Source organism: Dermacentor variabilis, chromosome 3, assembly GCF_050947875.1.
Source record: "Dermacentor variabilis isolate Ectoservices chromosome 3, ASM5094787v1, whole genome shotgun sequence".
NCBI lineage: Eukaryota > Metazoa > Arthropoda > Arachnida > Ixodida > Ixodidae > Dermacentor > Dermacentor variabilis.
The window spans coordinates 146,551,509-146,578,112 of NC_134570.1; the positions used below are offsets into that span (position 1 = coordinate 146,551,509).

Below are 26,604 nucleotides of genomic sequence, written 5' to 3' on the forward strand. Positions count from 1 at the left end.
GCTGATGCTTGAAAATGGCAATTGGCGATCACAGGCACATGCCTAAGCCCAGTGGTGGTCGCTATATAGGTAGATGATGACTACTATGATTAATTGAGTAATCTGCATATTCGCAAATAAAGGCTCTTCAAGCTAAATCACGGTTTGAAAGACAAAGATATTTTGACCATTATTTTACCACTTTATCTTCTTCATTTGTATATATTCATCATCATGGCCAGTGTCATCGTCTTTCAGCGCGCGACCTGCAAAATAAACAGTTGAGGCTTAACAACTGTCTCGCAAGTGGTGGGGCCTGCCTTCGACCCCTTGGTACTCTACGCATTAGAATTTCCCTGGAGCTTTGTTCAGGGCGCCACTTGCTCCGCCTTTCCGCCAGGATGCCCCAAGAAGATCCTCCAGGAGCCTCCGGCATCACCGTTTGCGCCCCACCGGCCGTTTCTTCATGGACCGTCAGCACGCGGCAGCGCGATCCCATCATGTTCGCTGGCCTTCGTAGTGGCGACGTTGATGACTGGCTGGACAATTATGACCGCGTGAGTGAGTCTAACCGGCGCGATGACATGCACAAGCTTCGCAACGTCGCATTCTACCTCACTGACGTTACCAGGACTTGGTTTCCCAACCACGAGAGCACCTTGCCTGACTGGGCAGCATTCAAACACCAGCTTCGGCAGTTTTTTAGTGCTCCCAACGTCCGCTCTGAGGTCGCCAAGAAAAAGCTTGATGGACGCACGCAACTTCCCGGGGAAACATACACCTCTTATATCGAGGACATCCTCGCCCTCTGCAGCAGTGTTGACGCCACCATGACGGAATCTGATCGTGTTCGTCATATCCTAAAGGGAATTGCCCACGTCATGTTCAACGCACTGGCGATCAAGAACCCAAATACCGTTAACGATGTGATAGCGACTTGCCAACACCTGGACGCAGTGCAGGCCATCCATTTACAACATGTCACTGGTGACACGCCTCCTTCGTCGGATACCGACCTGCGTATACTGATTAGGACTGTCATACGCGAAGACCTCCAAGCGTGTGGACGGCTCAGTCCTCTCGTTCTCCAGCCTCTGCCTTCGGTCACTGGCCTGCGCGACGTCATCGTGGAGGAGCTGTCCTCCATGATGTGCGCTGCGAGCTGTGGCCCTCCTTCCCCATCCACCTCGCATGCTCAGGTTGCGGCTATGCAACCAGCGTTCGTTCGGACAGCGCTTCCTGCTCCTGCTACTGCCCCCAACCATCTGGCGACTCTACCACCCCGTCCGCCTGCCACAGCATTTTACACTACCCGGCCGACGCCCCGCCCCATTTGTTATTGTTGTGGTATTCGCGGGCACATATCTCGTTTTTGCCTAAGACGACAACAGGAAGAACGCCGTGGCTACGATATATATGAGGGAGACCCGTTGCTTCCTCCTACCAGCGCTGGCTTGCTCCACGCTCACTTTATCCACCTCCCGAAGCGGCTCGCAACTACCGTCCAGGGCGGCGCCACTCGCCCTCCCCTCTCCGACGCTCGACATCACCCCTGCAGCCGGCCACCCGCACTCCTGACTACGTATCGGAAATCTAGATGGTGCAGTTTTTGGAGGGAAAGCTGCATGGCTCGCACAGACTGCAATGCCTCCAGCGTGCCCGGCCAATACTTTAATCGTGTGCGTAAAAGGTGTATCTGTCCTAGCATTGATTGATACGGGAGCAGCTATTTCTATTATTCACACTGGATTGTAATCTCGTCTACGCAAAGTTACTACACCTTACAGTGGAGCTCTTCTTCGTGGTGCAAATAATGTTGTGGTTCGGCCATCGGCGCAATGCACCGTTAGAGTTTCGATCGACGGGATACGCCACCATATCCAGTTCGCAGTGTTGACTTCGTGTGCCCACATGCTTACACTAGGGTGGGACTTTCTCTCTTCGGCTTCTGCTTTCATCTCGTGCCTCAACGCCTCGTTAACTTGACAGAGACCGACAATTCTGACGACGTGCACAAACCGCGCCTTCGCTTACGAACTGCCGTGGATTGTATGGTGCCCCTTGGCCACGAGCAACTTGTAGTCAACTCTGACATCACCGATGTTGACGTTTTAGTTGTACCGTGAGCCCGCTGCTTATTGAAAGGGATTGCTCTGGCAGCCAGCCTTGTTCGCTTCACCAACGGCACAGCCACTTTAGCTGTACACAACACAACCAATGAGCCAGTCCTGCTTTCTAAAGGCGCCGTTGTCATGTGCGTCTTGGACACTCAGCCTGTGTCTGTGCTTACCTCGACTACTGCTGTTTCACAAACACCCACAGCTATGGATCCGGCTCCTGCTTCTGTTCTCGCTAGTAACATCAGCTCCGATCTAACGCCACAGCAGACGGGGGAGTTACTGGCGTTGTTATCCAAGCATAAAGACTCCTTCGACTTCCACTCTCCTCTTCTGGGACAGACATCTGCGACGGCTCGTCGCCTACATATCGCATACATATCGTATACATATCGGCCATATCGCGTTTCTTCCGCTGAACGCCAGGTCATCGATACCCACGTTGTCGACATGCGGAAACGTAGCATAATCCGCCCATCCTCAAGCCCTTGGTCGTCACCTGTCGTTTTGGTGCGTAAGAAAGACGGCTCAGTGCGATTTTGCGCAGACTACCGTGTCTTGAACAAAATAACCCGGAAAGATGTATATCCACTGCCCCGAATCAATGATGTGTTAGATTCATTACAAGGCGCGGAGTATTTCTCTAGCCTTGATCTACGCTCCGGATACAGGCAGATCCCAGCAGACAAGGAGAAAACCGCCTTTGCCACACTCTATTGACTTTACGAATTTAACGTAATGCCTTTCGGCCTGTGTAATGCTCCCGCCACGTTTGAGCGGATGATTGACACCGTACTACAGAGCCCAAAGTGAAAGACTTGCTTATGCTACCTTCTTCCATCAGCACTTGGAGCGCCTCGACGAATTCCTAACATGCCTCTCAGCTGCTGGCCTTCAGGTGAATACAAAAAAGTGCCACTTCGCCAGCAAAACCATTGAAGTGCTCGGACACCTTGTCAGCAAGGAGGGCCTTCGACCCGACCCTGACAAGGCTACTGTCGTCCGCTTCCCCAGGCCTCAATGCGCCAAGCACTTGCGTAGCTTCCTTGGCCTAGCTTCGTATTTCCTGCGCTTCATACGTAACTTTGCCACCATTGCGGCGCCGCTCCATCAACTACTTCCTTCTGGAGCTCCCTACGTATGGTCGGACGAATGCCAAACTGCTTTTGACGCCCTCAAGCATGCCCTCACGTCCGAACCTGTGCTTTATCATTTCCACAACACCGCACCCAATCTTGTACATATTGACGCCAGCGGACACGGTATCGGCGCTGTTTTTCTGCAACGTCAGCAAAATTCGGAAGAACGTGTGGTTGCATACGCAAATCGCACGCTAACAGCTGCAGAGAAAAATTATACGATTACCGAGGAAGAGTGTCTAGCCGTTGTTTGGTCTGTCCAAAAATTTCGGCCTTATCTGCACGGCCGCCTCTTTACGGTCGTTATGATCACCACGCCTTGTGCTGGTTGGCGACGCTAAAGAATTTAACGGAACCTCTCGGCCGTTGGATACTTCGTTCACAAGAATATTGACGCCAGCGGACACGGTATCGGCGCTGTTTTTCTGCAACGTCAGCAAAATTCGGAAGAACGTGTGGTTGCATACGCAAGTCGCACGCTAACAGCTGCAGAGAAAAATTATACGATTACCGAGCAAGAGTGTCTAGCCGTTGTTTGGTCTGTCCAAAAATTTCGGCCTTATCTGCACGGCCGCCTCTTTACGGTCGTTATGATCACCACGCCTTGTGCTGGTTGGCGACGCTAAAGAATTTAACGGGACCTCTCGGCCGTTGGATACTTCGTTCACAAGAATACGACTTCGACGCCACCTATAAGTCTGGAAAGAAACACCAGGATGCCGATGCTCTTTCTCGTTGTCCCCTACCACCGTCTTCAAACGCTGCTTGCTTACCACCTTCCGCGAGGAAACCGCAGGGCGCGTTGCCTGCATTTCCATCGCTCCCAGTTCTCGACCGGCTCCCTTCCAGCCATTCGCATATGTTTGCCTCTTGCCAACGTAATGACTCCTACAACCACTCCGTTATGTAACGCATTCGCGGTTCATCTCGCACACCTAACGCTCGGCTCCAATGGCAGTTGAAGAACTTCAAGATCGAAAATTCGATATTATACCGTACATGTTTCATCCCGAAGGACACCGTTGAGTTCCTGTCGTTCCCCGAACACTTCGGGCCCCGATATTGGAGACCTTTCACGACGATCCCACTGCCAGTCACTTTGGTTTTCATCAAACCTATGCGCGAATTCGCAGCCGCTTCTCTTGGCCTGGACTTGCAACCAGCGTAGCGAAATACGTGGCTTCCTGTTCACTCTGCCAAAACCGCAAACGACTGACCTCACCTCCGGTTGGACTGCTCCAACCTGTCCTGTGTCCCGAAGCTCCTTTCGCAGTTGTCGGTATCGAGCTCTATGGACCGCTACCCTTAGCCACCGGCGGTAAACGATGGATTTGTCACAGCTGTAGACCACTTGACACGGTATGCTGAAACAGCCGCACTATCTTCGGTATCCGCAGAGCATGTTGCAGCCTTATTCTTGGAAGGCATCTTTTTACGGCACGGAGCCCCACGTGTCCTTTTGAGTGACCGCGGCAGGACCTTTCTCTCGAAACTTCTCGACGATGTTCTCCGTGCGTCCTATACCATCCATAAAACGACTTCCAGCTACCACCCTCAAACTAATGGTCTCACAGAGCGCTTTTCATCGCACTCTGTCCGACATGATATCTATGTACATCAACCCTGACCACACCAATTGGGATGTCATTCTACCATTCGTGTCTTTCGCATAGAACACGGCCGTCCAAAGCACTACGGGGTACTCGTCCTTTTTCCGTGCGTATGGTCGCCAACCGATCCCTATCCTCGACGTTTCTTTCTTCGGTGTCCCCGTTCCCTCGTACACATCAGTGTGTGAGCAGTTCGTTTCGCGCATTGCCCGGTGTCGCCAACGTGACCGTTTCAACACCGACGCCAGTCAAAAAGACCGCAAAATTCGCTATGATGTATATCACCGTGTCGTTTCCTTCCACCTTGGCGACGAAGTGTTACTGTGGACCCCAGTTCGCGCTCCTGGATTGTGCGAGAAATTTCAGTCCCGTTTTATCGGGCCCTACATTGTTCGGGAACAGACTTCGCCAGTTAGCTATCGTGTCACTCCAGTTGTTCCGCCTTTGGACGGCCGCTGCCGTGCCACAGAGATTGTGCATGTTTCGCGTTTAAAGCCTTTCATACGGTGTTTCCCGCCATAACCAGCGTAACCAGCGGCCAGGTTGGACGCTTCCACGCCCGAGGGAAATTGTGTGAGCATTATTTTACCATTTCATCTTCTTCATCTGTATATGTTCATCATCATGGCCAGCGTCATCGTCTTTCAGCCCGCGACCTGCGAAATAAACCGTTGAGGCTTAACAGCTGTCTCGCAATATATCTATTGTTAGCTGTCGTGCAGTTGACGTAGAACACGTTTCAAGAAAAAAGAAGTAGTCGAGGTCAGCACACAATTACGAAATTTGCAGGAAATTGAATGCAGTCGATAACGCAAAATAAAGATAATTTATATCGTTGGCTTGGGTATATCGTGCCGCTGTATACATCGTTAAGGATTAATGCTTTGCTAAACTATCTTGCTAAAGCTTTCGAATATTTTGTAAATAAATATACTTCTTAAATAATTACATCATAGACGTTGCATTTGGTTTAAAAGGTCGCAAAATCGTAAAGGCACATGGTTTTGGACTGCAAACTACATTGTGCCCTACCAGTGACAGTGCGGCCACAGGATCAATGTAGTGTATTTTTAAACGCTACGTGAATGCGATACAAGTATAAAATTTTTCAAAATTTTATGGAGTATCCACGAAATTACTTAATGTCGAGAAAATGGGAAAATAAACTGATGAGACAGAAATCCAGAGCAGTATCCTCGGCAATACGTGATACTGCGGGGCAGTATCAGTGACGAGCTGATGCTTGACTGACCGGCTGATGATTACCTAAGCTGACGGGCAGAATGCACGTCTCTCCAGTAAGGTGTCAAACTTGACACCGCGTAGAGCAAAAGAGATAGTAACCTCAAGATTTGTAGAGATTGAATATCGTCACAGAAAACGGAAAGGAATAGAAAAGAATGATCAGCGCAGGGCTTACCCTGAGCCTATATTGGCATTCGTTCAGGCGGTGTTCCCACGTGCTAGCGCGTTCTTATCGAGCTCCATGGACGTGACAGTAAAGCATTGGTAAAGGTTGTTACGATAATGGCGTGAATCAGTAGCATCCATTCAGAAAAAAATGCCCAGCCATGACAGTGCATCGCCGGCTGTGTTTGCAGTGCAGCGGGCCGCTATTAGGTTGAACCCGGTTAAGCCGAATTTCCGGACATTAGGAACAATGTGTGAACATGTCGGTGGCGTCCGAGAAGCCTAACTCAAAGCAATCCGTTTACCAGGAAATTCGGTTCGCTCGAATTTCCACGGCTGGCGCTGCTTTATGAGCCTGCAGTGTCTAAAATGATTTAGCGCAGCTTCTTGAGCAACTCGAGAACAATGAAGCATTTCTTGGGCAAGCTAGGTGGAATGTGATCTCTTGCAGACGTGCACACGTTCGCGCAGTACTGGAGACAATAATTACTCATTACTTAGCTATAGAGCGCGGAAAGCATCGTGTGCATCCAATAAGCATCTTTTCACAACTGCCTTTTAGTTGTAACGCTGCTTAATTTGTAGTTTAGAGCCGCGATTATAAACGTGCACCAAAAAAAAATACATTACAAGTTTTTTTTTTCTATTACTTATGCTGAGACTGAAACGACGGACAGACTTTCACTGCCCCTTTGATATAGTATTAACGAGAGTATAAGGTATTGCATTTAGAGCGTGCCGTGTTGCGATGAAAACAAAGATAGATCATATTACACGCTTTACCGTCTAAGCAAAATAGCAGGTATGAGAGTGGAAATTTAGAAAATTGGATTCTGCACTGCGAAATACTTTTTGCGCTCACTGACATTGGCACAGAGATGGGGAACGGGACACACGAAGCGCCTGGTACACATGTTGGGCTTTTTTGTGTCCGAAGGCTGTTTCATCTGTTAGAGGCGCTGCACTGTAGGCGGGATGGGGGGGGAGGGGTTGGTGCAGGCATGGAGGGAGGAGGGTTCCCTCAACGTGTTCCTGGATTGCGTACAGACTAGGATTTTTGCATTCCGCCCGCCCTCGGAATGCGCCAGCCATGCCCGCGAATCCAGCCACTCGCGACCAGGTGTTCAACAGAAGAATCTCACAGCCACTGAGCCATAGCGATGGGTCTGGCATGGAAAACGCAAGCGCCAAATTAACACGCCATAAGTAAAGAGAACATCAAAAACTAACAGGCAATGAAGGCGGTTATATGGGGTGAAATTTTTTTACTTCTTAAGTTTTTTTCTAAAAATTCCATTTGGCAAACAGCATAATTCATGCATTTGAGCTGCAATATATGACCAAGCAGGCATTACAAACAGGAGAAATTGAAGCACCTATTTAAAGAATTAACGAAACTTCACCAATTAACTCCATCATTACTGTAGTGTAAATATTTTAATTCACGAATTATAGCCGGCGAGATTTCAAGTCGTATCGACTTGAAATGAACTTTCAGGTTTGCACCCATTTCGGGACGAAATACACGGGCGTTCCAGTTACTTTTGTGCATCAAGGCATAAAAGAGCATTTTATTAAAAAACGTAAGGAGAACAAAAGTGCATTTTTATTACGGCGAGTATGATGGTGCGTATCTCCAAACGGACGTCATCCTGGAAATGGATTTCACGTGGATATTCCTTGCAAACTCTCCAAACGCACTCGTTTTGCGTCCTGTTTGAACATTGCGACCATGGCTGCGGGCATCAAACTCGCACACATCGCACTGGACTGGTACGTCCAGTCCAGTCCAATGCTGATGTCGAACAATGCTGACCGTCGAACATTTCTGTACCGATTGAGCCGGACATTCTTTGCAGGAGCCTGAAAAATCTTATGGGGGAACGAGGCACTCAGAGGCCCATGATTCTGAGTCATGCGACGTTCTCCGGCTCGGGATCTTTCGGTGGACACTGGTTCGAGGAGCCCGAGTGCAGCTGGGAAGGATTGCGTAGGACCATCGTTAAGGCTGTCGAGTTCTCCATGCTTGGAATGCCGTTGGTAAGTGTGGTGGGCGTGGTGTTTGGACCACGCGTTGCAGTAAAGATGGCAAATAAGATTTTAATTAAAACGGTATAGCACGCATAACAATGCTGTCACACGTTTCGTTCAGCGTTTTTTTATCTGAATGGTAGTTATGGAGTAATGTAAGCATAATGGTTGAATACTTAATTGTCTTGCTTGCAAGAAAAGAGACGGCAAGGCCACTTATGTGTGCCAGTAACAAGTACCGCTAAAAGCTTAAGCACACTAACGTGTACCTTAAAAAAACTCGTATTCTTCGTGTACTTGGACCCCAACCATCCTCCACCTATTCGAGAACCAATCTCAGAGTGTAGTTCAGAGTGTAGCTCAGAGTGTAGCTCAGAGTGTAGCCACTCCAAGGCGTGAGCCTTGCAGCGGCTCACGCAGGCCAGGTCTGCCAGGGATCAATGGTTCCTGGCGGCTTAGTTACTTAGGCGCGCAGCAAGCTTCCGGACTTCGAAGCTTAATCAGTGACCACCCACTAACCATAAATATTTTGTTCTGTCTATAGGCATGTCCTAATTGATTACTTTCCGTATCAAGTTGCAACATCCGCGCAAGCACGGGCCAGTGCGTACCGCAGAGAAATAATCTTGAAATTGCCAACACTTCCAAATTATTCGCTCTTAAAGTTTATTGCAAGTTACAATTGGGCTCCGCAGTTCTTTTTCTCCCGCATGTCCTAGACACGGAAAGCTTTCGCTGACCTAATGAGCTCTATGGGAACAAATTTCCCTTTCTCTTTGCGTACGGCTACTGAAACGTGCGAATGTGGGCATATGTCTTGTTAGTGCGCATCCCTGAGCCGGCGCCCTACATCGCCGTCCTATTATATGCAGCAAAGTGATGGTTACCTGTCTCGATAAATAGACGACCTCGGTGCAATTGAGAATTTTAAGTAGGAAATTTACTTGCCCGAAATCGCAACGATAACGGCAGCAAGTGATAAATTGCGCTTCTTGAAATATTAGCATGCTTCTTAGGACTGTGAATTGGGCAACTTAATAACTGTCCACATACCGCAACAGGATAACTTTTTTGCCTTGCGTTTACGAACCTTCCGGTCTTCCCCACGTACCCAGTGCTACAAGAGAACTGCACTTCTTACACGGCAGCTCCTGTACACGAGACTTAAAGAACATCACCTACTTCGAATAAAAAGGGGCTGCACGCATACCGGGCCATAGTTTACCGGCACTGTGGGTTAAAACCAACTTTCGAACACACAGATGTCACCTACAAACACAGCGAAGGGGTAGGTCGTGAGATTGCCAAGGCGTTTAGGATAATAAAATGCGGGGATGCGTGTGCTAGCCACCTTTCTATTGACTTATGCAATCGTGAAGCGGCCCCATTGGAAGGTAAATAACGCTGCGTAAATATTAAATTAAATTCGGAAGTTTAACGCGCAAGAAGTCGCTATTTTTTATGATGCACGCCGTCGTGAGGTAATCTGGATTAAGTTTGGCCACCTGGGGTTCTTTATATGTGCAAGCAGTGCACAATACATGAGTGTTCTTGCATTTCTCGCCCTCAGGAATGCGGCCGGTGCGATCAGGATTGAACCCGTGACATGGTGCTCAACAAGAGGAGAGAGAGAGAGAGAAGGGAGGAAGGAAAGGCAGGGAGCTTAACTATACTGCGTCAAAATTGCTACCCTACACATGAGGAGGGTGTTGGAGGATTGAAAGAAAGAGTGAAAGAGAAGACATGAGTCTATGTCGCACGTTCACGTGCATTAAGCTGGGTGCAGCTGGTCTACAGTCGGGCACCTAAGTCTGTTGCCTTCAGGTACTGAAGAAGCGCTCGAATGGCTTTCGTGCTCAACAACGCTACGCCATAGCCTTTGATCGACAGCGGCGGATTGCGTGAATGTTGGTTCGAATGATGTAGCATCAGATTACAATTTTTGGTGCCCGGACTGATGTCATGTTGGTGTGTACGTGTAGGCGCAGGTTGCAGAATTCACGGATTGCCGTATATAAGTTCCTGTAACTTCACTTTTTTTTGCGATGTCAAGGACAGTACAATGACATATTTCTTGTCAGGTAAAGCGGTGACTGTTATTCTCCATAGTGCTACTCATAGTGAAATAAAGGACAGACGTTTTCGAAGTAACTCTAAAGTATCAAGCGTTATCGCAGACCCGTTATTCAAGCTATACCTGTCGTCGCGTGATCTCATTGTAATCAATTCGGAGTTTTGTGTAATTTCGTTCATTATCGTTTGTCCCAATAATAAAACACTTCTACGATGGCTGACAGTAGGTGGCGCAGCCACACCCCTGAGCCTAAATGGTCAGCTCACGGTAAACTCGGGGATAAAACGGGGTTATTCCAATTCTGGTAGCTGAACGTAAACAACAAACACTAGTCGACGTCTATGCATATCACAGGGACGTGAAGAAAGGTATCATGCAAGCGACGTTACCGGCTGTTTTTTGGCTTGCGTTCGACAGCTACATCGCCGCTAGACATTGCCACCACAGGGGGGAAATCGTTGTGAAGCTCTCCTATTATGTCTCTCTCAAAAAATTAAGGCTCGACCAATGCCGACGCTAAAGCAGATGATATCGTCGTACATGGGGACAGAATGATTCGGTGATTATACATTAATTATATTCCCTATTCCCTGTCTGGTATTCTTCATTATTCAATAATTTCTCTTCTTATTCGAATCGTATTTCAAGCACAATTACGGCGACATCGTCTTTGGCTTGGACACTGGCCAACCCTTTCTTTGTTTTTTAACAAGACGCCAGGTGGGCAGATCCCCGCTATGGTTTTGTGAATGGCGCGGTGTGTCGATTTTCTGCTAATATGGCGGTAATAACGCCAATACCGTTAATTATCCCTACTGTGCGACTATTGCTTGCTTCTTCTCTCTTTGAAATTTACGTTTTGATTGCCTTTCCGACTCAGTGCGACATTCTGGAGGCGCGAATGAGAATTTTTCTTTTCTGGAAGTGGTTACAAGATACCCAGGTCCGAGATACGCCAAGCCATATGTAGTCAGGAAAGAAGAATTCTGCCAGAACAGATCTCACGATCAATGGTGACGTTAATGCGTTTAGCTATGAAGCAATGTATAGACTAACCACCGCATTGCAGCCACAGAAACGCGTTATGCATGAGGCACGTATAAAGCCGAATTTCTCTCTTGCACTTTCCACCGCACATGCTTTGTGATTTATTGGCGCAACCGCGGAGCCCGCGCGTGGCGCTTGTATGAATAAACATTCATACAAGTTTGTCGTAATATATATCACGCGCGTTCAGTTCTTCACAAGCAATGGATAAACATTAACTGGTTTCTTCCCCTTTTATCAGCGGCACATACTAAGTGGCCCATAGTTACCTAAGTTGGCGTCAAAGAGGTTCATTGAAGAGCGGCACATACTGTATGGCACATACACAGCTGCCCAGATAGGCGTCAATGAGCTTCACTGAAGAGCGGAACACACCTACTCGCCTATACCCTGTGACCAGAGTTGTATTCAAAGAGGTTCATAAAAAGGCGGCGCATGCCCAATGGCACAACTCGAGTGCTCCAAATTGGCTTTAAAAAGATTCATTGAATGTATGGTACGCTCATACCCAGTTCCGCATATCGAGTGAGCCATACGGGTGTGAAAAACGCCTTTCGAAGAGCGGCATGTAGCACATGCCATATAGCTGCTGACCAAAGTTGGCCCAATGGTTGGTTTCGAACCATGTTCTCTCAACACAGCAGCCCGACGCTGTAACCGTTCGGCCATGCAGTACGCGGTGACTGGTGTTGGCGGGAAAATGTTAGACATAGTACAGCATCAGATAGCCCCGCAAAGTGTGTTAAGAATGCTAATACCCATTAACAAGAGCAAGACCTGCCGGATGAAGGCAGATGACCCACAGCTAGTGAATGCGATATTTCAAGTGCCACATTGCGCGTATAGTATTACTACGTTAGCTGTTCGAGGTTCTTCACGCCCTTTCTAGGGACTATGTATGTATGTATGTATGTATGTATGTATGTATGTATGTATGTATGTATGTATGTATGTATGTATGTATGTATGTATGTATGTATGTATGTATGTATGTATGTATGTATGTATGTATGTATGTATGTATGTATGTATGTATGTATGTATGTATGTATGTATGTATGTATGTATGTATGTGCCGCTCACTAATGATGAATAACAACCCTTCAGCTACTGCGATGGTGAGTGGAATCGAGCTCATGTCGCAAGGGTTCCTCAATAAGAGGAACCCGACGTTTTACCATGCTGAACCACAAGTGCACTGGGTACGTTTCACTTTTAAATGAACGTTTTTCACGCCATCGCTTGAGTGACTAGCGCCATCAGTACACTGGTTATGTACCGCTCTGCTTGTGTTAAGCGATCAACGTTCGCAGCCATGGGCGCGCCACGCTTCTCGTCTCGGAGGCTAGGCGCGGACTTCTCTGCAGTTTGACTAGATCGCGAAGCGTCGCCAGATAGAAGCGCTAGACAGGAGCACAGGTCCAGCTTGACGCATTTCTCAGCGTTCGGTCACACCAACGCACCGTGCGTTTCGGAGACCATGCACAGGCTTTGCGGCGGCGGCGCTAGATGGCACCGATCCTTTTTAGGGAAACGCGAACGAGGTTTCCTGCTGCAGTACACACCCCATAGACTAGTTTGGACGATAACAGTAAGTTGTGTTGCTATATTGATTCAGTGCTAAACGCATTACAGTTGACAGTCTTCTTGAGATGGGTTGTACCGAATTTTTGGTAACACATCCATGCATAGTTGGTCGCATGTATTGCCGATATTTTGCGTTAACATATATGCATTTCGTGCTTACGTGAAATGATAAGGAGTAGGGTTAAGTCATTTACTTTGGCCGTATGTTCCTTAAATCAAGTATGAACTACAATAAAATATTTGGTCGGTTAGAAAAATGTTTACAAATGTTTGTACCAAGGACAAAGCATTGACAACGAGATTAAGGTTCATCGTAGACTTCTCGGCCGCTGTTGTGACTGTATTGTTCTAACTATATGCACCTTACGCACAAGCATTCCATACTGACAACAGTGCGGATGACACAACTGAGATAGCAGTGGAACCATATCTTGTAGAAAACGCTGAGCGTTTACGATGTCCTGCAGCCAGCGCCTATCCCGAGGTAAGGGTTCTCACGACATGCACATATTATTGCGATAGAAACTACATGGGCACTCCAAGCGCATTTCTCCCGTGGTCGTTGCCGTGATGTTCCGTATGAAGTCCAAACACGATAACATAGTCACTGCGCGCCGTACGCTGTATGTGCAAGTGAAAGCTTGCAACCGTCCGCCGACGATCACATGCGGGTCTATACTCCGGCGGCTGCTGCTTACAGCGCGGCCACGTGGGCGCCCTATCTTGCAAGCCATCTGCGACGTGGACAAAGTGCGCGCCCGAGCAGGCCTCATTTTCAAGGCGATCTGCGATGTGGACAAGGTACCCGGAATGCCAGTAGCTTCCAACGGGCTGTGTTTTCTACGTTTAATTCGTGTTGCAGCGATAGGCAGCACAAAGGTAAATTCGCTCGCTGCTACTGACGTACTTACTCACTCCAGCGCTTTGACGGCGACTTTCGGCAATCATGGAGCGAGATGCGTTCATGTTTACCTGTGCGCGTGTGACACAGTGCTTGTTAATTTAGTTAGCAAGCGAATGCTTGCAAGCTTATAGGGCCGATAGAACTAATATGCTTACTTCGTATATATGTCTACTAATTCGCTGTCGCAATCCATGCTAGCCTTTCGTGCTAAACTATTACTTTTTGCGAGAATAGATGCTCGGAACCTACAGATAAGCTGCAATCGACATAAACTCCATCGCTTTGTTAAACACATACTCCAAACTGGCGCGAATGCTGCGCCACGTCTTTATCGGGCTGGGATTGACACGACGATCATACGACAGGGCCTCTATATTATGCCACGATTTGCGAGGACATTTCAAGCCTCCGGCTTCGGGCGGCGAGGTAGAGTGTAGGGGAAGAGAAAGGAAGCACTCGGCTCTGCATCACTCGGGACCCGCAAGAACAGTCGACAATCACTCTACACCGCCGCCGCACATTCACTGCTCGAGCTCCGCCATTATAATGCGATTTCAAAAATTTCACACCCTGCTGCCAAGAAAACGATTAATTAAACATGTCTAATAGATTAAGTCGATTAAATGATATAGGTGGACAATGATGATGATTAATTGTCTTGCGGGGTACTTTCAATCAATTAATCGTTCATCAATATGACCAACCCTTCTTCACTTCGTCATTGTTGCAGCCAAGTGCACTATGCGTATCTGCAGGGCTTTTGGCTCTTCGCACCTTCGAGCGCGGCAGTTTGACAACGGTGGTGGCTACTGCGGCGCCGATTGCATTTTTGCACTTCGAGTGTCCTTATGATTTCGGTCGCAACAATAACAACAAGAATAATAATTATATAAATAATAAGAAGAAATGACCAACCCTTCCCCTACCGGAAAATGGGGGGTAAGCGAAGCTTGTCCTTCGTGCTCCTGACCTTCATCACGGTTAAGTAACCCACAGGTAATGGTGCCGGATTGGTTCGGCCTTCTGCTTCCGAAGCGGGGTATCTTCTTTTCACTGTTGTCGGATTGCCTAGGCTCGGGCGGCTCTAACGGCTGGATCGGTGCGCCGACGGCGAGCCTTTTCACGGGCGAGTTCCCGTCGCCGCTCGTAGAAAGCTCCCTGTTCATCGGGGGAACGCACAACGCGTGGCCGTCCCATTCGTTTTCCGAGATTGGAATGAACGAAAGCGGAGCCGATGTAGCGCGTGTGAGACCCTTTCCAGCCCTTTCCCTCCCCGGCGGAATTGAAACGGTTCTGACTGGTTGCGCGCGTGGTGTGAGCGCGCGCCTATGCAGCTGGAATCCTTGCCAAAAACTCACACTCCGGTGCCGACGCAGTTGTCAACTCATTAAACCTCCCTTTCCCGCAGCTGCTCTGCTATCAGATAAAGTGGTTTTTATTTCCGTGACAATGACAACGCCACCGTAACTTGTGAGCCATACAAGCTTCGCTTGAATAACAAAGAAGAAGTAAACATTTGCAGTGATAGAGAGCCATTGGCCTCTTGCGCCGGTGGGATGGCGCCACTGTTTTGTAAAGTACAACTTCGTGCCACTCGGCAGCCAGCAGCGCCTCCATTAAGAGCGCCGCACATTTTTCATTCGCAACTCGCACCACTGTTTGCAGCATACTTGCGGTATCTGTGTGCTCCTACGAACACTTGTACTACACCCTAGCGCGCATCGACCAGCCTATATATCCTTTGCTGATTTTGCAAAATTGAAAGCATTGGAGAATTATTTGAACAAGAGAAGTCTGCAGCGCGACGATGCACTCTACGCCTGGGAACGCATGCACTGTACGAAGATAACAAAAGTTGTCAGTGTGGTTGGCCCTTCCCATATTTTTGCACGATATATTGCTGAAAAGCGTTGATTGTGACACGCATAGCTCACGCTCAGGTTGGTGGCGGCGACTGAACATGCGAAACGTTTGGATGCGCCAGAGCTGTCGCTCATACGTGCGCACACATCTGTAGTACACGCAAACGTTCATAACTCAGGGCGTCTGAAATCCGGAAGCACTCATTTCGTGTCAAGGGCGTGGTAGGATGATGTCCAGCTAATGCATCTGCTTTTGTTCAGCCTAATGGACCAATAAACGGAGCGTGGATTTTGAAAGCAGCGCCCACTTGTACCTACTACTTTGCTGTCGAAGCATCATGACTCATATCTAAAGCAGAAACAAGTATCTGTTGGGAACGCCACGACGAAACAGTGCAGGGCAACCACGTGATAGATCCTAAGCGGATATCTGTCGCGCCGTAAAAGTTACCGTGAAACAAGCAATTTCTTGAATGCTCCAGCAACCTTGTGAGCCTGTTCGTTCTTGAGAGCCACATCGCACATGGAGGCTTCGGAGTAAGGGATGACGTCAGAGGAAGTTGGCTTGCCGAGTCTAGCTGAGTGACGTCATGCTCCTTAGTCCCATGGCTTTGCAATATTTCTAGCACTTTGGTAACATCCTATTTCTTTCTAAAATATTGATTTGAAGTGAGATCGGTTGACGATTATTTCACATTTACTGCGAGAAGCCAAATCTCAGGAATCCATATGGGTCCGACAGCTGTTACCACGGGAAATACAATTCGCAAGATACAATCCGATGGCAACACAAATGCTGTGGAAACTGGCGGCAGTGGCTCAGGTTCATTTATCGCAAAATAATTGATGGTGTGTGTTATTATTGTTATATGTGTACTTCTCGCACGAAAAACGTTGGTTCCATATATTGCTACAATGTTCTCTGGCGCTGCATGCGCCGGTTCTGAAGTTTTCTTTCTAGCTTTGTTAGGAACTCTACTCCGAGGTTAATGGCTTTTACGCTGTTGGGTGCGTTGATGTACATCTCTTTGTTAACGTTATTTTTTGTATACAGGTTGGCGGCTACTGTGGTTTGTCTAGGGAACGAGAAGAAGTCCGTTTAGCCTGGCTTCAAACGTCAGCGCTGCTTCCACTGTCTATCACAAGAATGAGACCTGCAGAGGACATCGAGGTAAACCTACTCTATCATTTGCCTCCGACAAATTAAAAAAAAGCGCGTTCCTCAAGTTATCGACACTTTCGGAAAGCGAGTTTATGATTATCTAAATGCTAAATAATTTTCCTGGTGCTATCGAAACATTTAGCAAATAGCGGCATATAGCGGCGTATACCCTGTGTAAAAACAGAAAGCAAACTGCCACGGCGTTGTCTTGTCCACCTGGCTCATTGCCTCTCCTATCTTTGGGCATCTTGTTTCTAAGCGTCACTTACAGTAGGGAGTTGTAAATAAGGGACAACTAAGATTATATCGCGTGCTCCTAGGGTAGATGACGAATACTGAACGATAAATCACGGCTGTTTTCGAGATTGCGTGTCTTTCGAGAGCTTGTAGGCCTCAAGCATGCTGATCTTGGCATGCAAAAAAGAAAGGAGGAGAGCACAGTGCGCAACACAATAAAGCCAAAATGTCGGACCAACACGTGATGGTCACGTCAGAGAACGCGGTTGGTCTTAGTGCTCTCGCTCTGCAGGCAGAGCACCCTAAGATCTGCCCCACATTTACTAAAGCTACAGGCAACCACACACTCCTTTCCAGTATGCTGAGTATCAGATGTCCGTGTTGAACCGGTAGAGCGAGGGAAATAGTGAAGGGAAATGCTTCACGGAGAGTTCGCTTTTGACTTCACGCCACGCTCGCTCCTAGTTTATTCCATTCCTCAGTGGATTTCGGATTGCTTTGGCTGATTACGGCAGCTGCTTACATTGCTTCCGACAGGAAAACCAGCATTAGCTTCGCTGCAAAGATCCAAAAAGACAAATTATTTATGTGGGCTGTGACACTTTGGTAATTATTACTTGAAGGATTAAACGTAGCGCTGACGCGACGCTCTCGAACACGAGATTGACGAGCAGCATTTGTCCAGTCACCTACTACCGCCGTGCTAGAACGTGCGGCCGTGCACTTTTCTTGCCTTCTTCATGTTAACGCTACGGTCATGGCTTTAAGTATGAACCGACTAGAATGAGAACTAGCTTTCACCTTAAGCCTAGAGTTTTATGCGTGTAGCAAGCATCCATTTTATAGATCCCGATTTATTTTCTGAGCGTTGTTCCTCCTATTTTCTTCCGTATCCGTAGCAGTGTTGAGAGCGTTCGACGGCAACGTAAACCTGGAAACCAACAGTTAATAGGCGTCCGCTTCTGGTAATCAGGGAACGTGAAGCGGGCGACCCTATTCTGAAGCATCTCTATAGTCCTAAACTTCTTTCACCGTACCATATCCTCATCCTGACTTCTTTCTTTCCAAACCATCAGTGAAAACACTGGAGAAGATGGGGATTAGTTTCGACACGTTTAATAAAAATGTCGTAGTTTCGCCTGAAAAGCAAATCATCGATTGGGATAGCAAATAAGTGGAAACCTAGCTACAAGTAAAAATGGTAGAATTATCGGCCATAGAAATTTGTAAACATGGGCATACAAGTAAATTAACAAGCATGGGCTCTCGCCCGCACAAGAAAACATGAACAGATCTCACTCGATGAACGCGGAAACTCGCTGTCAAAACGCTCGAGTAAGGAAGCGCGGCAGCAGTAGCGAGCGTGTTGACCTCCGTGATGCGTCTCGCATAAACGCGACCTAAGCTGCGAAAACAGAGCTCATGGCGCACTCTTTCCCCGTCGCAGATGGCTTTCAAGATGCAGCGGCTCGGAACGCCTATTGTAGAATGCGTCCCCCACCTCCTCACCTTCCCCCCGGATCCTTGCGCGCGACTGAAGAGGGCGAGCTTCCTCCCCGCATTCGTCGCTTGCATGCGCGAGGTTGAGCCGCGATCGCCGGCTTATCCTCGCACGCTTTCACTCGCACTTACAGCACACGGCGCCTCGCGACACATTTATCGCCCTGCGACTTTATGCGGAACTTCACAGTCACGGCGACGACGGAAATGCGCCTGGAATGTCTATAATTGCTATCGCAGTAAAAATCAATTATTCGATGGCAGAACTCGCGGAAGCTATTGAGGTTGTCCTATATTAGTCTATTAATAATTCACATGCGTGTTACTTCTACTCTTCTTGATGATTGAAGGCAGCGTCGCGCAAGGGCGCTCAGTGCAAGGCCCACTTATGCGCTGCTTATTTCACTAATCCATGCGCTTTCGCTCGTAAAAGCATTCCGTAGTTTGCACTCGAGCGCGGCGTCCCGGGGTTTCACATTTGGCCATATCAGCAACTGCGATGCTCAAACTCGCGGAGCATGATGTATTTTCATCAGGTTTTCTTTTTCTCCAGGCTGATGGCGTGACGACATGGCTCATGAACGCGTCAGCGGCCTCTCTCGCTGCCCGAAAGCTTTTGTTGCCGTACATGTACACTGTCTTCTACGAGGCACACTTGACCGGCGGTGCCGTTTTGCGAGCACCATTTTACGAGTGAGTACTGAAGAAAAGTGAGAAGAAAGCTGTTGTGAGTGCTGTCCAAAATCAGAGCCCCACGTTGTAGCATGTTATTTTTTATTGTTTTTTTGGCATTAAACTGAATGCCACGATATCAGTTCAACATGCAAAACGCTGGCAACGGGACGAGGGAAATACAAACAAGACAGATTCTCCAACTGTCATATAGTTTTTGTATTCATTTGTGTGTCTCTCATTGAACGTCATGTTGAACGAATACCTAGTCGAGTTAGCGAAATATGCTTAGAAGGAAGGACGCATTGAATTAGAATTACCAGGTTAAGCAAAGGTTAACCATCACATATTTCTGGTTGGCTATATTGTACCGAGAAGGAGAAAAGTGAAAAGAATGACGGAAAAAATAAAAGAAAATCACTAAGGGAACGATGGGAAGGATCAAGAAATATGACTAGGAATGTACTAATTCTCGAAATTTTGAATACTTTGGAAGTAGAACTTGCCATTCGATTCCAGAATTCATCATTCGAAGTTCTCAAGTATTCGATCGTTTGTTCGAATGTTGCAATGAATGATAACGGTTGTTGCAGTCCACAAGGAGAAAGACTGATGCTAGTGGTAACCCTTCGAATGATTCCTCTGCATGACAACCATCGTTATTGCCTAGACACACCCGTATTTGAGCGAGCGTGTGGAGTTCAGTTTTCCATATTCGTGTTCCGTGGCTCAATAATCTTATGCAGCCCACTAATTTGTTGGCTCGATCTAGGAAAAACACAGTATTGCGTGGCGCACATCGGAGTTCGTTTGGACGCATTTAAAACAATGTGCGGTGGCGCTGTATTACACTAAGCGTCCTCAACGAGCGCCCCACCCCACTAAGTGCATGTGGGAACGTTTTGTTCCATCGCTTCATAGCTATCATTGTCGTGGCGTCTCAGATACGGTCACCTTTCAGTTGTTTTTCATTTACGAGCTTCTCAGTAAACTTGACACCCAGTTGTTAAAGGCGGTACCTGTTTAAAACGGCAAAATAAGCCTTTGCTAGTCTTAGACATAGCCTAGCCTAAGGTGCACGTTAAGGGTTATGTTGCACTCAAAGGCAATCGAACACGAGGCAAAACGCACTAGATGGCGAAATAGTTTCAAAGAATGGGAACGTTGAGTGCCCCTCGGGTGTTCTTCCGTCGTTTCTACTCAGAGGTAGCCGGTTATTCTTTCAACCTACTTAACCTCTCGTTCCTTCCCTACATATCACCAGTGGAAAAACAACAATGTAAGCAGGTGAAACACTCAAATATAACGCAGTTTGTACACTCTGCACCAATATGAAAGGGCACACTTGCTGACTGCTCAAGGGTTGATTCGTACAAATGTGCGAAGCAGAACCTTAATTACGGTGGTTAACCATGTACTTCGCATGTTGATGCATCCAGCTCATGAACCTATTTTATTTTAGCAGAGAAACAAACAAAATTACTGCGTTTAAGCACAAATCTGGTGTTTACAGTCATATTGGTGCACCGTGCAAATACACAATAGGGGTCCTATAACGTAAAACTAATCGAATCTGTTTTTATTCCAATCGCTTGATGTCATATTTAAGTAACCACTGACGTAAACATTGTGCGGTAACCCGTAGTGTTGTTTCAAAAGTCCAAACAAATGCTCTCTTCGTTTATAGGAGGCTACTTTTTTGCTTTTAAAGCGAGTAGCATTAGCAGTATAGTATTTTTTTTATCTAATTGGCTGACAATAGTCGAGGAGCACGCTCAAGGGGACAGAGTTTTGATAGAGCCCAGCCAGCACAGTGAAAGTTGATAACGGGATGAGGAGCGTGGTGCCAGCGTTTGCGATTGGTCCGTTACCCCTTTCTTAGCTTGTGATGGCTGGTCGAAAATCGCGGCGGTGGGCAACGGAAGGTTAAATATGCCACCAGAATGGAGCCTCAGGAAAGAACAGTAGGCAGAGCGATGTCGTACCAGTGCCAAAAGGACTCGATAATGTTATAGTGCCACGCAAAAAAAAAATTATTGGATTTTTGTTTTGTTTTACGCAAGTAAATCCATGTACCCCGGCAGCTCTGGGTAGCCAGTGCCGTAGCGTTCGGCAGGCAGCCATCTTCTATTCTTTCCAGAATGGGGCCGTCTCCGGCTATTCAGAAAAAAAAGTTCAGTTTTGTTCGGAATATTATTGCGTCTTTAGCGCGCGCACGTAATTTTGACGCGGTGAGATTTTGCGGTTTTGTGACGTCTCGAAACAGACAGCTGAAGTCGGCGCAGCCCGAAAACGTTTAGTCGACAGCAGAGGGCTAACGGCGAAAAAGGCGTCGAATCAAGAATAATTATTTTTGTTTAGTTTGGCCTAATTTTGCATAATCAGTGTGTACATCGCAAATCGATGGGGCCTTTTCGTGGTTTTCGTGACGTCGCATGACCGACAGGTGAAGTGAGTGATAGCCGGAAAAATGTTTGACCAATCGTGGGTGGTTAATTACAGAATAGGAATAGACAAGTTTGGAATAGCTTTACGTTATGGCGCCCTAGATACCAAGTTCTAACGGTGTCATGCTGAACATGAGCATGAGCATGAACCCACCGTTTTGAGGTACGCCGTGGTTGAGATGTCATGCGCGCTAGCTTTCACCTCAGTTGCTCCTTTGGGTGAAGTGGGCTCGCAGCTTCTGATTAAATAAAGAACGTTGCCCGGCTTAGTGGGGAAGCCAAGCACTTCATCATGACCTCTGCGTAAGGACGCCGAAATATAGAATGTCTACATGTCTAGGAATGACGCAACGTGTGACGAACCAACGTGTTATTTAGGACCCCAAAGTTTCACAATTCTTGCGTATATCAAAGTTATGAGCTTTCATTAGAGCCGATGATTATTTATTTAAGTCGGACAAGTGCTGAACATGGCTAAAATTAAGAAGGTCAAAAAGTATAGCCAGCTAATAAGAGGGCTCGGAATGCATGCTATGCCATTTCGACAGTACCCGCGACGTGGGCCTCAGTGAATTGAATTCATACTTTTAATAGGAGCAGGCAGCAACGATCGAAGAAAAATGATATATATATATATATATATATATATATATATATATATATATATATATATACATATATATAACATACCGTTGCTACGCAGTACTGGAATGTAATGGGACATGTACGGAAGCCAAAATTTCCTAATAATAATAATATTTGGGGTTTTACGTGCCAAAACCACTTTCTGATTATGAGGCACGCCGTAGTGGAGGACTCCGGAAATTTTGACCACCTGGGGTTCTTTAACGTGCACCTAAATCTAAGCACACGGGTGTTTTCGCATTTCGCCCCCATCGAAATGCGGCCGCCGTGGCCGGGATTCGATCCCGCGACCTCGTGCTCAGCAGCCCAACACCATAGCCACTGAGCAACCACGGCGGGTACCAAAATTTCCTATAAGTGTACTTAAGTCGTAGGCGTTAAGGGCTCTGGGCGACGCAGTAGTGAAAGGGGGGAGGGGAGGAAAGGCTGCTGCCTAATTTCCACAATATCTCGATCTTCAGTATGCACCTAAGTACGGTACACAAACGTTGCCATTGCGATTACAATGCTATGCGGCCGTTGCGGCCGAAAGTTGAACCACGACTTTGTGTACAGCAAAAGTAAACTACGGTACCACGGTGGTTAATTTTCGCGTGACGACCGGAAGACGCTGAGTCCTTTTCTATAGCGTCAGAGTCCATGCGTGTACCATGAAATTGTGTGTTGCGCTTTGTAGTATTAAAATCATAAGGAGCATTGTACATATAGCACCGTAGAGACCCTTTAGGACCACCTCTTCAATTTATATGTATAAATTAGAACTGTCTACCTGATTCACAGTCCCTATCATACAGGTTCACAATTCCTTATAGCGAAAGTCTTATCACAGGCTTCGATTTGTGTATAGAGTGTGTTCGTTTTCCTCTCCTAGAACTAACAGGCCCGTGCAATTCATCTGCTTCCGTCACCACTATCAATTCCGACTCTTTGGATCTTTCTTGATGTTGCTGATCATCAGGGGCGCTATAACGTAAAGCTATTCCAAACTTTTCTATTCCAATTCTGCAATCAGCCCTTCGCGATTGGTCAAAAATTTTTTGAACCACCCCCACTTCGCCTGTCTGTCACGCGACGTCACGAAAACCGCAATAGCTACCCATCTGATATGACGCGTACACACTGATTATGCAACACTGGACGGAACAAAAAAAATATTATTTATCATTCGACGCCTTTTAGCCATTAACGCTCGGCTATTGGTGAAACGCTTTCGGGCTGCACCCACTTCACCTGCTTGTTCAGTTCCGCGAGTCGCGTAACCGCGAAACTCACTGCGTCAGAGTGACGTGTACGCATTACAGATGCATTAATATGCCGAACAAAAGTGATTTTTTTTCTGAATAGCCGAAGGCTGCCCCGTTCTGAAAGGAATAAAGATGGCTGCCGCCAATCGTTCAGGTACTGGCTACTCGCACCTATCGGAGAGCATGGGTTTATTTGCGCACAATGCGTGGCCGTGTAACGTTTTCAAGCACTTTGGGCACGTTTACGACCTCGCTCTGCCAACTCTTCTGTGCTTAGAATCCGTTTCAGCGGCAGTTTTAACCTTCCGTTGTATACCACGGCGATTTTCGAGCAGCCGTCGCAAGCTAAGTAAGGGAAAGCAGACCAATCGCAGACGCCGGTACAACCCTCTTCATCCTGTTATCGATTTTCAGTGCACTGGCTCAGCCGCACCGAACCCCTCTTCACTTGAGTGTGCTCCTCGCCTCTTGTCAGCCAATTAGATAACACAAGCCGCTCACTGTAGGCAATGTTATTCGTTTTTAAAGCAAACAAAGGTGACTCCTATAAACGAGGAGAGTGTTTGATAGGTCTGCTCAAACAACCCTGCTGGTCATCGCCTAATGCTTGCGACGGCGGTTACCGAAATTTGACGTCAGAAGATCGGAATAAAATCATATTGGAATAGTTTTACGTTATAGCGCCCCAGGTCCTTTGTAGCACTGGTGAGAATAAAACATACTCCATAGTGCACGCAGGCGGTGTGGGAATATAAGTCGCATGAGCTAAAACATGCAATTGATACCGTTGACATGGAACCACGGAGTGAATGTGCTGCTGTATTCCCTATGCAAACAGGTTTCCCACAGACCTGTACGCGATGAATATCAGCTACCAGTTCCTGTGGGGCTCTGCCGTCCTCGTCTCCCCCAGGGTACAAGAGGTATGCTCATAGTTTTACCTATCGTTACGTAGTTCTGGTGGACATTGATGACTGCTGGAATGAGAGCGAAGAGTGCAGTTGGGTGGCTTCTGGATCATACTTTACGGATATCACCATTCACTTTCGTAAGGCCAGAGTTCGTTGCAAGCTGGCTACTTGTGCGACCAGTTATCCATACACTTTCCAGTATTATAGCACTTTATTTATTTTGCATATGACAAGCCTAATGACACAATATGGTCAACGCTGTCGTATTACGCTTAAGCTGCCATATCTCGCATGACATCAATACCAGGCTATTCCAGGTCGATTTCTTAATTCCGTGGCCCTTGCCATGCCAGAATGCAATACAGCTGCTTCCTATTCATCATTGGAACCCGCATCGTGTGCCGATATACAGAGCAAGACGATGTGCAGGTAGTCTGTTGAAAATTTGCCTTAAGTTCTGTTACTTCTTTTATTACTTCTGTAAATGTGGTGTGGATTATGCATACGAATGAACCTTTCTGCCAATTAGTAGCGACATCTAAAGCTCACAGTCTGGCATCAGTGTTTAGGACGACCAGGACACTACCTTCGATAACCGCTTTTTTAAATCATTTCACTGTTGCATTTCACGATGAACTCTCAAAGTTGTAGTCTACGAGAAAAAATAGAGCCGTACTAACACTGAAAATGTTATCCTTGAGGAAGAAGTGGTTACGATGTATGTAAAATTTGAGAACGTGTTCGGGCATTATGTACACAGACAGGGAAGGTGACCAAAACAAAAACAATGTAGAATGGAAGCCAATAAAGTTGGACTTAACAGCTTATGAAATAATATTGGATATATCCAGCACTTCTTATTTTGAGAGAAAGTAAACATATAGGAGTACTGACCGTCTGCACAGCGTTGCTTCCGTTCTGTTTCCTTTCTTTGGTTTCTCAAAAGTGCTGGAAATATCGAATATCCAGCTGCATTTGTAGCTATATCAGCCATATGCATTAGCTTCCACATAGCTTGTGTAACGGCAGTCTTTGTTGGAGCAGCGCCGAGAACACAGGCTGTAAACTTCTCAATCTCACTGTGCAAAGTCGATAGTGATTAGAGACGACATCGGAATATATCCTTACAGCGAGGTTCTAAGAAAGTCGTATTTGTTTATCGCAAATGTAGAGTTCTTACTGTTTTTTTTCCCCAAGATGACCGATTTCCTACGCAGGACGATCCCGCAGCGGAGGCGTACTTTCCAGCAGGCCAGTGGTGCGACCTCTACACGGTAAAACGACAGGGTCTTAGTGAATAACCTATAACTCTATAACTCCTAAGTAAAAGTCGATAACTAAGAATGCCGGTATATGTAATAATATTGAGATAAAGAAGTCAAGAAATTCAAAATAATGAAATATAAAGACCAAGAAACAAGTTTAAGTAACAATAAAGATTGATTTTCCTTGGTAGCCGGTGCTGCACTTTTGCTTGTAGATAAGAATATGTTTGGCGTGAACTTAAATATTGTTATTATTTGGTTTGCCTATGTTATGGGGGGGGGGGATGGGGTATTTATGCCAAAGTGTATTTAGACTTGCACTGTTCGAGTTATTCTGGTCACTATGGAGGCGCGAACCCATCGGGGAAAGGATGCAAGTAAACGTGCTGTTAACGAAACATGAACATCTAATTAAAACAAACCTTCACACATACAAGTGAACTACATAAGAATCCAAGAGTAATACAAACGTACAGGCAGCCCTAAACGTTCTCAAACAAATAAGTAATTATTAAAAAAACAAGGGTAAGGTCCGTGACCGGTCACTAATACGGGACATGCGTCGTCGCAGCAGTAGAGAGTCGGTCGCGTGATGATAAATCGGGGCTTACCTCCTGAGGATTATCCACAGCTCAGCCAAGGTGTTGCTGATTCTCCTCCCCCTTCAAGAACCTGTGCGTTGTCGTTATTGGCTGTTCACTGAGGTGCCGCTTCCTGTGAGCTCACGCCGAATCCCACCAATCTTTCTTTCTTTTTTTTTT

General features: G+C 46.9%; 1 protein-coding gene across 2 annotated transcripts in view; it reads left to right on the forward strand.

Annotated features, from left to right (window-relative positions):
• The window catches only part of LOC142576378 (lysosomal alpha-glucosidase-like), a 165,933-nt gene that overhangs the window by 113,602 nt on the left and 25,727 nt on the right, over positions 1-26,604 (forward strand). For both annotated transcript variants that reach the window (XM_075686484.1, XM_075686485.1), the window contains exons 14-18: positions 8,115-8,295; positions 16,815-16,931; positions 19,213-19,352; positions 24,506-24,590; positions 25,796-25,852. In XM_075686484.1, the coding sequence (XP_075542599.1) occupies positions 8,115-8,295; positions 16,815-16,931; positions 19,213-19,352; positions 24,506-24,590; positions 25,796-25,852 (580 nt within the window). The remainder of the gene's footprint in view (positions 1-8,114; positions 8,296-16,814; positions 16,932-19,212; positions 19,353-24,505; positions 24,591-25,795; positions 25,853-26,604) is intronic.